At 35.9% G+C, this 13,683-nt stretch overlaps 1 protein-coding gene across 1 annotated transcript in view; it reads left to right on the top strand.

Moving 5' to 3' along the window:
- Window positions 1–13,683, top strand: part of Dennd5b (DENN domain containing 5B) — a 115,250-nt gene that overhangs the window by 39,303 nt on the left and 62,264 nt on the right. The window contains exons 5-7 of the mRNA XM_048802439.1: window positions 899–1,086; window positions 8,878–9,414; window positions 12,849–13,080. Of these exons, the coding sequence (XP_048658396.1) occupies window positions 899–1,086; window positions 8,878–9,414; window positions 12,849–13,080 (957 nt within the window). The remainder of the gene's footprint in view (window positions 1–898; window positions 1,087–8,877; window positions 9,415–12,848; window positions 13,081–13,683) is intronic.

Genomic DNA, 13,683 nt, shown 5'->3' with positions numbered 1-13,683 from the left:
AAAAAAAAAAAAAAAAAAGTCTACCTCTAAGGGTTTAAATAGGGATTGTGGGCATATGTAAATATAAATTATCTATGGCAGAGTGGTTTAAGAGGGCACTTTAGTATTGTGAATAGTTTTTAATTTTGATAAGCTAATTCGTGTAAACAAAACACAGTTACAACAACAGAACACCTTTAATTATCTTGTAACTCACTTTATGCCTACATATGATGGTTCTGTAGTTATAGGTTTAAATATAGGAAATGTGACTATGATTGTATATCTGTTTCATTTTATGTGCCCACAAATGAGGGCTAACAGAATATAATCAGCTTACCAAAGGCTATCACCATGATCATATGTATAAGAAAAAAATGAGCTTCTGATTGCGGATTATATGAGTATGCATATAATCAAAAGTGTTCCATGGTAATATAATTTGTACATTTTCAGTGGAATAAGTACCACTGAATATAATAAAGAGCAATTATATTAGTTCTTGATTTTTCCACATTTTAAGGGAATGTAGAGTCCCATACCAGTGAAGCAAGGAGTGTTCCAGGAACAGTACCATATACCTGTAATCCTAGCACCTTGAGAGGCTCAGGCAGAAAGATCCCAAGTTTGAGGCCAGCCTCAGCAACTTAACAAGACCCTGTCTCAAAAAAATAGAAAGGACTGGGGATATAGCTCAGTGGTAAAGCTCCCCTGGGTTCAATGCCCAGTACCAAAAAAAAAGAAGGAGTGTGATGATGTTTTCCACCTGCCCACACCCACTTTGGAGGAATAAAACTGACCTATTTTCTGTATAATCATAAATTTTAACAGATTTTTTCTGATATTTTCAAGCTTAATAAGGCAATTGTATTTTTACTTGGATTTTTCTTTTCTTCCATTTTTTCCTTCTTCTGTGCAGATTATCAACGCCTGATGACTGTGGCAGAAGGCATCACCACACTTTTGTTCCCATTTCAGTGGCAGCATGTTTATGTGCCCATCCTTCCTGCTTCTCTGCTACATTTTCTTGATGCTCCTGTACCTTATCTGATGGGTCTTCAGTCAAAAGAAGGAACTGACCGTTCTAAACTAGAACTTCCTCAAGAGGTAAAACTTTTTTGATGAATGATGAAATTTGCTGTTTGTTGATTTAGGTCAAGGCTACTTTTGTTAAATAGCATTGTCTTCATCCGATTTTATCTCTCTGGCTCTCCTTAATCTCCCAAGTATGGCTAAGGTAGAACCTGAGCCACAGAATGCAGACCATGATCTGATGATTACTACACGATAGCCATTAATTAAACATAGTTCAAAACAGAACACTGGCGTATTTTTACACCTATAAATGTTTGAAAATGGAGCAATAGTAGTCATAATTATCATTGATTTATTCTAATAACATTCATTTCTTTTCCATACTTGTTACAAATTTTATTTTTAAATGACACATCCCAGATCTGACATCCTTTAAAATTGTATTAACTGAGGTGAATTTGACTTTTTACCTCCCATCAAATAAAAAATAACATCTTTTAGCAAACTGGAAAATGGAAACATAAAATGCTTTATTCTCTGTTTGCAGTCATAAGGCCAATTATCAACCTGTTCCAAATATTAACTTAGCTTTGTCAGCTAGACTAAAATTTTAAGCCCTAGCTTTTTGCCACCTTAATATTACTATCTTTCCAGTGTGCTTTGTTTTGAAATGTTGTTTGAGAGGAAAAATAAGCAAGAATTCTTGAAAGCATTTTGAATCTAATTTTTGGCTGTTGATAATGATACTTAGAATTGTACTGTAAAGCTTTTGAAATGAAATATTGATGATAATGCCATGGCCTATTAAAAAACACAAAATGGTTAATTACATTATATTATTAGCTATTTAATTAGCACCTTTCTTAATACAGTCTCTCATGCTGAGTTTCACTTTTATTTGTTCTTATTTCCTGTAGAGATTCTCATTTTAATAAGTGAGTTTAAAATAACACACTAAGCCATAGCCATTATACCTAGTAATGATTCCCATAATCATCCACTGCTGACTTTTATTCTAAGGAATGTTTCCTTACCAAAATTAACATTTTTGTTCAAGAGAAAATAACTTCAGGTCATATAAAATATATGGGCAAGTTTCCTTGTTCTTCTGGGACTTGCTCATGTTCTCCTCTTTCTGCTTCTTATTTTACATCTTTATTCCCTGAATTTTCTTATTTTCTCTTTCATGGAACTAATCTAGAATATCATTGTTTGAAGAAGTAAATCCCTTAAATTTTCAAGAAAAAATGTGTTTTTATTTTAAAGACTTAAAAAGAGGGCTGGGGTTGTAGCTCAGTGGTTGAGCGTTTGCCTCGCATTGCATGAGGCACTGGGTTCGATCCTCAGCACCACATAAAAATGAATAAATAAAAACAAAAATATTGTGTCCATCTACAATAAAAAAACATTAAAAAAAAAAAAAAACATCTGGGCATGGTAGCACATGCACTTAATTCCAGCTCTCAGGAAGCTGAGGCAGGAGTATTACAAGTCTGAGGCCAGCCTGGGCAATTTGGCAAGACCTTGTCTCAAAATAAAAAGTTATTTTTTTCCTGAGCACAGTGGTGCACACCTGTATTTTAGTGGCTCCAGAGGCAGAGATGGGGAGGATCAAGAGTTCAGAACCAGCCTCAGCAGTGTCGAGGTGCTAAGCAACTCAGTGAGACCCTGTCTCTAAATAAAATACAATAGGGCTGGGGATGTGACTCAGTGGTTAAGCACCCCTAGGTTCAACCCCCAGTACCAAAATAATAAAATAATAAATATATATATTTTGGTACCAGAGGTTGAACTCAGGGGCGCTCAACCACTGAGCCACATCCCCAGCCGTTTTTTATATTTTATTTTGAGACAGGGTCTCACCAAGTTGCTTGGGGCCTCACTAAATTGCTCCTGCCTCAACCTCGTAAGCTACTGGGATTGCATGTGTGCACTACCACACCCGGCTCAAAATAAAATTTTAAAAAAGGAGCTTGTATTGTAGCTCACAGGCAGAAGTCTTCTGTGTTCAGTGCCTAGAACCAACACCCAAAAATAGACTTAGGGTTGCGGTGTAGCTTGTATGCAAGGCCCTAGCTTTGATCCTTAGTACTGGGGTTGGGGGGCGAGGATTTAACAAGACATTTAGTTTCTTGTTGAGTATCTGATCTATTTTGTACATTAAACAAATTAAATTTTTTTTTGTACCAAGGATTGAGCCACATTCCCAGCCCTATTTTGTATTATTTATTTAGAGACATGTTGCTGAGTTGCTTAGCGCCTCTCTTCTTGCTGAGGCTGGCTTTGAACTCGCTTTCCTCCTATTTTAGCCCCCCAAGCCACTGAGATTACAGGCGTGCGCCACCGCACCTGGCTGGCAAATTATATTCTTAAGGCAGTTTATTTAGTATGTAAAAGTTGTCTTTCCATTTTACATAAGTAATTATTGACAAATTTTTAAATGCCACCTTGGTATAGATGTAATTGGGAAATTTTTCTATGTCTACATGTATCCTCTGACTAAAGATAAGTTAAAAATTGCAAAAGCCTTCATAATGATCACTGGGATTTTCTAATTTTTCACTCACAAGTTGAATTCTACTTTTATTTTATTTTATTTTAGTTTTTTTTAGATTTTAGGGTCAGTTTGTTTGATTGGATGATTGGTTTGCAGTGTTGGGAATTAAAACCAGGCCCTCTTATAAATGCTAAGCAAGTGCTTTACCATTGGGTCATAACCTTAGCCCTCAACACTATTAATAAATACATATACCCATCTATTAATAGAATAGTATGAAATTACCTGAATTAGCTGTTAAAAAAAATAACAGTGTTTCTATATAGAAACTATAAATTAGATGCACCATTGTTCTGGAAGAAAAGGCTAACAGTGTATTACTTCATTCTGGTATCATTTTACAATGAGATGAATATCTGCCTCACATAATTTTGGGGAGAGGAAGTAGTATAAAAATAGCCATTTTAGGGGCCAGGTTGTGGCTCAGTGGTAGAGCACTTGCCTAGCATGCGTGAGTCACTGGGTTTGATCCCCAGCACCACATAAAAATAAAATAAAATAAAGGTATTGTGTCCATCTACAACTTTAAAAAAAATAGCCATTTTTTAAAAATGACTTAAAGGGACTGGGGATATATCTCAATTGGTAGACTGCCTGCCTCACATGCACAAGGCCTTGGGTTCAATCCCCAGCACCACCAAAAAAAAAAAAAAAAGGTGACTTAAGTGCACTCACTATTCATACTTCTCGCCCTCTTCCCAAAAAACTGTATAAATAAAATAATGGCTAAAATTAGTGATAAAGCTTCCAAAAATAGTTACAAAAATGCTAAGTGTACAAAAATGAGTTTTTCAAGAAGGTATGATTTTAGTTGTTAGGTAACTAATGTAACTACATAGACTTATAATTAACAACCCACTCCATTTCCCCATGACTCCAAAATGATAGGCACAAGTAGCCATTTGTTATATAATTTTTTAGGGAGCGGGGTGGGAAAGTGAGTGTTCAAGAATGTAACTCTGAAAATTAACTGCATAGAATGTTACCTCACTTTTAACTGTTTTTGCTCATCTTCAAAGTGATAGACAAAAATAAAAACTGAGAACAGAATTGCTTTTGCCACCTTGTTTTTGTTGTACCTTGCCTTGAGATTCTGAGGGAATATTTTATTTATTTATTTATTTTTATTTTCTTATTTGTGGTGCTGGGGATCAAACCCAGGGCCTCATTCATGCTAGGTAGGCTCTCTTCCATTGAGCTATATTCTCAGGGGAGAAAATTTTAAATGATCTCCTCTGGCTTATCCTCATGACATCTTAATTTCAGACACTCAGAACCTAGATCACTTATAAATAAACCTGAGGAAAGCTTCTCCCAGCTCACATTCCTAAGTATTTACTGCTCCTGCCTACGTGTGTGTGTGTGTGTGTGTGTGTGTGTGTGGTGCTGAGGATCAAACCCAGGGCTTTGTGCATGTGAGGTAAGCACTCTATCAACTGAGCTATGTCCCCAGCCCCCATGCCTACCTCTTTGGTGTTCCCTCAAGTGACCATCACCTGAGGGTTTCAACAGACACTATTTGTGTAGAATTGTAGGGGGCTTCAAGATAAACGAGGTGATTTCAGCTTTCCAAAACAATAACAAAAAAATTTAAGTATCAATAACACAGGTTAGTCAATTTCTTCTCCAAGATATCTGCTTCTTCCCTTGAGACCATCTTTCCCCACCCTTCTAATAAACTTTGCTATACTTTTACTTAAGATAAAACAACAACAACAACAACAAAAACACACAGGCAGGTTAAATAAATACTCAGGAATAAATGAACTAAGAATATATAGAGGAGATCAGGATGCTTCTACTTACAGAAGAAATAATTAAGCTTCAATTATTTGACCTTTTACTTTTTTTTATTTATTTTTAGTTGTAGTTGGACACAATACCTTTATTTTATTTATTTATTTTTATGTGGTGCTGAGGATCGAACCCAGGGCCTCACACGTGCTAGGCGAGTGTTCTACCGCTGAGCCACAACCCCAGCCCTGACCTTTTACTTTTGAGAGAACTTTTTTTACTTTTAATTTGAGTTAATTACATATCATGAAGATTTATGGGTTATGTTGATCAGTAGATATACAAAGTACTTAGTCCCCAAACAGTGTCAAATTGAGGTTTGAGTCTGTTTTTTATCATGTATGTAATACTTCTTGAGCTTTTCTAATAGAATTTTTTAAAATTTAATGGTATTAAGAGAGAAGAAACAACTTGTAAATTATTTAGTGGGATTCATATTTGTTTTAGAAAAAATAACTGTTTTCTTCAATAATTTTTAATAACACAAATTTGTATTTCCTATTTCTACTTTGTGATAATAATCAGAGCCCTTCTGGGCCCTTCCAAGCAGGTGTAGGGGAGGGCATGGGAGACTTCTGTGGGAGCATGAAGACTGGCTAATCTCTGTTGCCGGAACTCCCACCGGCACAACACACTCAGTTCAGCACTGATACCGTGAGCATAATAAGCTTTAAATTTTATGTCAGAAAATGTTTTATTCTCTCTCTTTATGGGAGGAGGAGAGGAATGGAAAAGGATAGTTAGAGGGCATTAATGAAGAAGATAGTATAAAATAAAAAAGAAAGGTTACTGGTTAACACTTAGCAAGTTATTGAATTTTTTTCTTCCATTTTTAAAGATATTGAATCATCTGTTTGAATATGGTGACCTACTTTCTGCCTCTAAGTCTTTCAGTGTATTCTACTTTCAAGAAATGGAAGACACACACATAAAGATGTGGATTTAAAGAAAGTTGTAGGAAGCACTACTGTCTTCAGCAAGATCTGACATTTCAGCTCTTTATTTAGAGAAATCTACTGACATTGGAGATGAGGGAAAAAAAAATAATCACAAAGAACCCCCAGGCTGTTTTGAGGATACATATTTGGAGCAGGTGCCAGGAAGTTACCCAAGTTCTTGGGCCTCAATTTTTTCATCTGCAAAATTGAAGGACTGGATTATAAAGGTTATATTAGGCTCTAGTTTTATTATTTAGTTTTGTATAGAAGTAGGAAATCTTGGGGGTTTATTGAGCTTAATTTGAAATGTCACTATACTTTTAGCTTTCTGTCCTCTCACATGAAAAAAAAAGGATTAAAATGGAAAAAGGGGAGATTGGGGTTGTGGCTCAGTGGTAGAGCACTTGACTGGCACATGTGAGGCACTGGGTTCGATTCTCAGCACCATATAAAAATAAATAAGTAATAAGAAAAAATAAAGGTATTTGTGTCAATCTACAACCGAAAAAAAAAGAGAGAGAGAGAAGAAAAAGGGGGCTGGGGTTGTGGCTCAGCTGTGGAGCGCTTGCCTAGCATGTGCGAGGCCCTGGGTTTGATCCTCAGCACCACATAAAAATAAATAAAATAAAGGTATTGTGTCCAACTACAACTAAAAAATAAATATTAAAAAAGGGGAGGGGGGGAGGACCCAACTATTTACTTACCCTTTTATCTAACCTTGCCATGTGGGATCAGAAGACAGTATGAATTCTCTCCTTGGTTACCTAATGGGAAAGGAGAAAACTCAACTCAAGATGAAGCTTCCTGTTTTGTTTGCTTACACATATTCTGTGTTCAATTGTTGATGTAATTGGAATCAGTTTTATGTGATGAGCTACATCTTTGGTGCCCTTGCTTTCCCCACTTCTCTCTACTCCCCCCCAATTCTAGGAGCTCAGTCATCTTTTTCATTGATAACCTCGTTATGATCAAGAAAGTATGGGACAGTAAAGGTAAAAAATACTGTTTACCAGGTCCCCAAGGGGATAATCAGGATTTTATTCAGGTACTTGGCCTCTTGAATTTACTGTATCTATTTGAAAAATGTTTATATATATTAAAAGCCTTTTAGTCGAAATAAATTTCAAATCTAGAGTATAAGCAAACAGAATACATTTCTTCTTATTTCTCATGAGTCAAATTATTTAATTAATCACTGGTTATCCAGGCACTTGCTTCTCCCACCTCTTTCTGCTTCCTGCTTTTATTGTGTGTGTGTGACCAGGAATTGAACCTAGGAATGCTTAACCACCGAGCCACATCCCCAACCCTTTTTTTTTTTTAATTACAGACAAGGTCTTGCTGAGTTGCTTAGGGCTTCACTAAGTTGCTGAGGCTGGGTTTGAACTAGCAATCCTCCTGTGTCAGCCTCCCAATTCATGGGGATATAGGCATGTGCTACCACACCTAGCTGCTTCCTGCTTGTTTGGTGCCCTAAATATATATAAATATATATATTTAGTTGTAGATGGACACAATACTTTTATTTTATTTGTTTATTTCCATGTGGTGCTGGGGATCTAACCCAGTGCCTCACGCATGCTAGGCAAGCGCTCTACCACTGAGCCACAACCCTGTCCCTGCTTCCTGCTTTTTTGTCTAATGACCTCTAAAATGATTTTGCTGTTCTGCAAAGTTCAGCTAATTTTGTTAAAGTGAAAATTTGTGGATTATCTGTGAATTGCATTGAACTTTGCCAGTTTCATCCATTTGTGGGTACTAGAGCTCTAATTTTTAGCAATTATTATGTATTCTAAATTATAGATGTTGTTTAAGCAATGGAATAATGACAAAGAATGATAAAGCTCATTATGAGCATTTTACTCAATAATGTTCATGTGTAGGATCATGCAACTCTGGGTCCCTTTACCCATTTAGGAATGCCTGATCAATGCCAAATATTAGAGATTCATGTCAGATTATAGTAAATTGTTGAGACCCAGAGAAAATTATTCATGAATAAATATTATGAAATTATTATAAAATATTATTATGAAAATATTATTAAATATGGTATGCAAATACTTACCTAGGGAAAAATGCTGGCAAAAGAAATTATTTTTTAAAGAATAATAATCTCAGGGGATGGGGTTGTAGCTCAGTGGTAGGTGGTAGCAAATGTGGTTAGTGATCCTGAGTTCAATCCCCAGCACCACAAAAAATTGAACCTTGAAATGGTTAACATAAAAGACATTGTAAAAAAACAAAAATAATCTAGGTGTGGTAATACATGCCTGTAATCCCAGCTATTCAGGAAGCTGAGGCAGATGGGTTACACTTTCAAGGTCAGCCTGGACAACTAGTGAGACCCTGTCTGGGGAGAAGAAAAAAAAAAAGGTCGAGATATATAGCTCAATGGCAGAGTGCCCCTGGGTTCGATACCCAGTACCTAAAAATAATACTAATAATAATAAGGGGAAAAAGTAAGAATTTTAAAAACCAAATGCAGCATAATCTGTGCTTTTCTTTATAATAGTTGGCAAGAGTATTTCTGGATATAAAATTTAACCTTTGTATTCCTTTTTTCTATTTCAGGCTAATTTGTGCTTTGTGGACATTGACAACCATTTTATTGAATTGCCCGAAGAATTTCCACAGTTCCCCAATAAAGTGGATTTTATCCAGGAGCTCTCTGAAGTTCTTCTTCAATTTGGGATTCCTCCTGAGGGCAGCTTACATTGCAGTGAGAGTGCCACCAAACTGAAGAATCTGGTTCTGAAAGATTTGGTCAATGACAAGAAGAATGGCAATGTCTCCACTAATAATATCAGCATGTATGAGTTATTGAAGGGCAATGAAACCATAGCCCGCTTGCAGGCTCTGGCCAAGAGGACTGGTGTGACTGTGGAAAAAATGGACCTGTCTGCTTCTCTGGGTGAAAAAGAAAAGGATTTAAAACTGCAGTGTGAAGAGGCAGAACTGAGGGACTACCAGCTGAATGTACAGCTGAGAGAGGTCTTTGCTAACCGCTTTACACAGATGTTTGCTGATTATGAAGCATTTGTGATTCAAACTGCCCAGGACATGGAATCCTGGCTGACCAACCGGGAACAGATGCAGAACTTTGACAAAGTAAAAGAGCCATAGTTTTCCTTCTTTATGGTTCTTAGTTGATTACATTACTTGATTTTGTTAACTTTTTTTAAACACAAAATTTTCCCCTCTCCTGTCCCACTAAGCACTTTCTGTCACCAATATTTTACACTAATTTTACAAAAAGGCAAACCAACCAGCTTATAAGACTGGCTGTTAAATAACCTATAATCTCAATTTAAAATTTTCTGTACTTTGACAATGCTTAAATTATAGAAACTTTTTTGAGGGGTAGGAGTTAACCAGGGATTGAATTCAGGGGCACTTAATCTCTAAGCCACATCCCCAGTCCTTTTTATTTTTTACTTTAAGATAGCGTCTTGCTAAGTTGCACAGGGTCTCACTGAGTTGCTGAGGCTGGCTTTGAACTAGTGATCCCTCCTGCCTTAATCCCCTGAGTCACTGGGATTACAGGCATGCGCTACTGCATCCAGGTAAATTATAGAAACTCCAAACAGCTTTTTCAAATCTGTTAATACTGCCTGACCTTGTAAGGCTTTTGTTTACCCTTATGACCAAATCTAGTCAAATGAAGGCTATTCCTTTATAAAGAAATCTTAATTCTCTCTTTTTTTTTTTTTTTAAGATGGACACAATACTTGTATTCTTTTTATTTATATGTGGTGCTAAGAATTGAACCCAGGGCCTCACATATGCTAGGCAAATGCTCTACCACTGAGCCACAACCCCAGCCCAAGAAATCCCAATTCTTATATTTAACCTTCATCCTTTAATGGGATCACAATGTGTCCATATAAAGGTAACAAATAATTTAGTTTCAAAAGGCAATTTTTTTTTTTCATTTTAGGATCATAAGAGATAAAGAGTGAACAAATCAGGTTTTATGACTGTTAGTCTAAGACTATTCCAAAGTTTTGGGGAAAGAAAGTCAAAAAATGACACTAGCTTTTGATTCTCCTATTGAAGCTTTTTCCCTAAGGTTTACTGTATTCTTCTACCAGATTTTCTTTACATATTCCTCAGACTTTTTTTTTTTTCCTCCCCCAGACAAAAGCACTTAGAGATGTGCATTAACTCCTTTAAGTCACTAGGGTATAGTTCAGGCCCCTGCCTGTGTGATTGCTGAGGCATAATAATGCTATAAAAATGAATCATGGTGTTCACTCACTAAGTGGAATCTTTTGGTCATGAAAGACCTCCCAGAGGGGCTAATGCACTCTAAGAGGCTAATTACAGCCTTGTAGCATCTGACAAGTAAGTATTAACTAAAATTTTGTGTAAACACAGGTAGAATGGAATATTTTCTGATTTCATCAATTTTTTTTTTCTGATGGAGAATAATATGCCAGGAATGTCAGAATTTGCTGATTTACTCCATTTCATTAAACTTTTGGGGTGAGGTGAAGGTGGCAGGGTTTGAGCTTGCTAGGTAAGCATTCAACCACTGAGCTACATCACTAGCCCTTTTTTCTTATTTTGAGAAGCCAGGGTTTTGTAAAATAGCCTGGGTTGGCTTTAAATTTGTGAATCAATCTCGCCTCTGCCTCCCAGCTAGTTGAGATTAATAGGCATGCATCACCTTACCCAGTTTGCTTAAACTCTGTAATTTAAGAAATTTTACTTCTTCAAATGTATTCCTACTCTTAGACTCCTTTCTCATTTACCATAACTTTTTTCCTATACTTTTTCCTATCTAGCCTGGAACTAATCTGTGTTACATTCATAATTTATCCTTGGGGCAATTCAAATTCTTAAGTCAAGCTCTGGTACTTTCTTCCTTCTTTTTTATTTTTTAATTTTTTTACTTTCTTCTTTCTTAAGTTTTATGTCGCTTCAATCTAGAAGTGAGATTGCCTTTATATTACCCCTAAGAAATGAAAGTTTCATGTTGCACTCCAGAAGGCTAGTATGTAAGACATATTAGCTCTGCAACCCAAGTCTTTTTTTTCCCCACCTTAAGTATTGTATGTAGTCTATGATGTCTGAAACTCAAAAGCCAGATACATATGGCTCATTTTATTTTTAAAAAGACTATTTGCCCTATAAAAAGTAAAATTGATGTTTATCTATAAAATGCCTTTTGAGGAGGGCTGGGAATGTAGCTCAGTAGAGTGCTTGCTTCACATGCACAAAGGCCTGGGTTCAGTCCCTGGCAACAACAATAACAAAAAAATGCCTTTTGAGGAATTGAGCTGATTTCTAGAGATACTGTGAATCTTTCTCTAGTCGTTTGGATTTATGTAAGTAACATCTGAACTATGGAAGTACAAAGATTGGATATGTACATTTCTATAAGGAAGTATTTAAAGTCCTTGGAAATTTCAGAATGCAAAATATGCTAGAAAGAAGCTGATGAGTAATAAGAATAGTAACCTTAGGCCAGGCAAGGTGGTGCATGCCTGTAATCCCAGCTATTTAGGAGGCTGAGAGAGGAGGATTGCAAGTTCAAGGCCAACCTGGGCAATTTAACAAGACCCTGTGTCAAAATAATTTTTAAAGAAAAAGGCTGGTGATGTAGCTCAGTGGTAAAGTGCTTGCCTAACACATGTGAGGCCCTGGATTCAATCCCAGTACCCCAAAAAAGGGAAAGACAAAGTAACCTTATTTGGAACTTACCCTTTCATCTTTCACCTTCTGGCTTGTGCCATACTTCATCTACTCAAAAGGAAAGTAAAGCAAAACCAGCCCACTGACTGAAATAGTAATTCACTTCCAAATTTCCCCTAATACCAAACTGAGACTAAAATTCCTAGATGTATATACCTGAAGAATAACAGAAAGAAGTGAATACTTTAGACGAGAAACTGATTACAATTTATTGAACCATTCCACACATTAAACAAGCTAGTAATATGAAAGTGCAGTTTGTTGCATATGTTTTCCAGAAGCTTGCTTATAATGATTTTTCAGGCAATGGTTTTTTTTTTTTTTTTTAGTAGTTTAACCCCAGACTGCAACACAGGTCTGCAAGCAGTTTGATTTTGAGTTAAAAGAGTTACAGCCTAAAAAGAATCCACTTGAAGAACAAAAGAATTTCACCCATAAGCACAAATTCTATGTGGTCATTTTTAAAAAATTATTGCTAATATATATCTCATTGCATCAGTTAATCATCTCATTGCCTTATGGGATTGCATAAACTAGGAATAGAAAGGAGAAGAAACTACTCACTGGGGAGAGGGATCAAAATTTAATGGTAAGTGAAGTGGATGATTGACAATTATATAGCAACTTAACCCTCTCTTTTACCAGTGATGCCCTCTTGTCTGCATAATGGTCATTAGGATCAGCATGTAAGAAAGGAATAAAGAGTAGGATTTTAAGGACTTTTTAATTTTATGTGTCAGTTTTATAGTTGTAAGATTAAAAAAGAATAACCTTAGCAACAGATAATTATCCCATGTGTCATGTAGTATTGTGATGGTAATAATTTGCCAATTATTTCATTACAGGCTTCTTTCCTTTCTGACCAACCTGAGCCTTATCTGCCATTTCTTTCACGATTCATTGAAACACAGATGTTTGCCACCTTTATTGATAACAAAATTATGTCTCAGTGGGAAGAGAAAGATCCTTTGCTTCGAGTCTTTGATTCTCGGATTGAGAAGATAAGATTGTACAATGGAAGGGCACCCACCTTACGGACATCTATATATCAGAAATGCAGCACTTTAAAAGAAGCAGGTACATTTACCTTGCCTTTTAAAATTAAAGTCGATGATTATTTCTTTTTTCGTATTCTTGGTCTAAAATACCACAAAATCCATTTTCTGTCTAAGATACCATGGCTAATCTTGATTATTATACCAAGAAGTGCTTTCTATAGTTTTCTATTTCTGTGATTTCCTGTTCCTGCTTGACAGTCCTCTTCCCTTAGTCAAAAGAAGAAAAACAATAATAAACTGAATAGTGTATAACCAGGAGGTTCCTGTGTTTTTTTTTTCTTATTCTCTTTATGGTTTTAGTAGAAAAAAATGTAAATTTCTAGCTTGCTATTGATATTGCCTTTTTACCTCTCACCTCTTTGGTCTTTTTTCAAGAAAAGGTAAGTATTAATTTAAAATGGCAAATCTGAGATGCTGTCTAATTTGCATAACTAAAATGGTATATTTGCTTTACTAGTACCATTAATTATATAGCTTCATTTATTGAGATTAAATCACTGGATTTTTACATTCAAATTAGAGATTCTTTGATCCCTGACACCAGTTTTTCCCCTCATAGAATTATGAATCTTGGCCAGTTTTGCTTAGCAATTATTAACAGCCAGTGTTTACCTACTATAGA

The sequence above is a fragment of the Marmota marmota genome, unplaced genomic scaffold (genome assembly GCF_001458135.2).
Source record: "Marmota marmota marmota unplaced genomic scaffold, marMar, whole genome shotgun sequence".
In the NCBI taxonomy this organism is placed as follows: Eukaryota; Metazoa; Chordata; class Mammalia; order Rodentia; family Sciuridae; genus Marmota; species Marmota marmota.
This window is presented reverse-complemented; position numbering and strand designations above follow the sequence as displayed.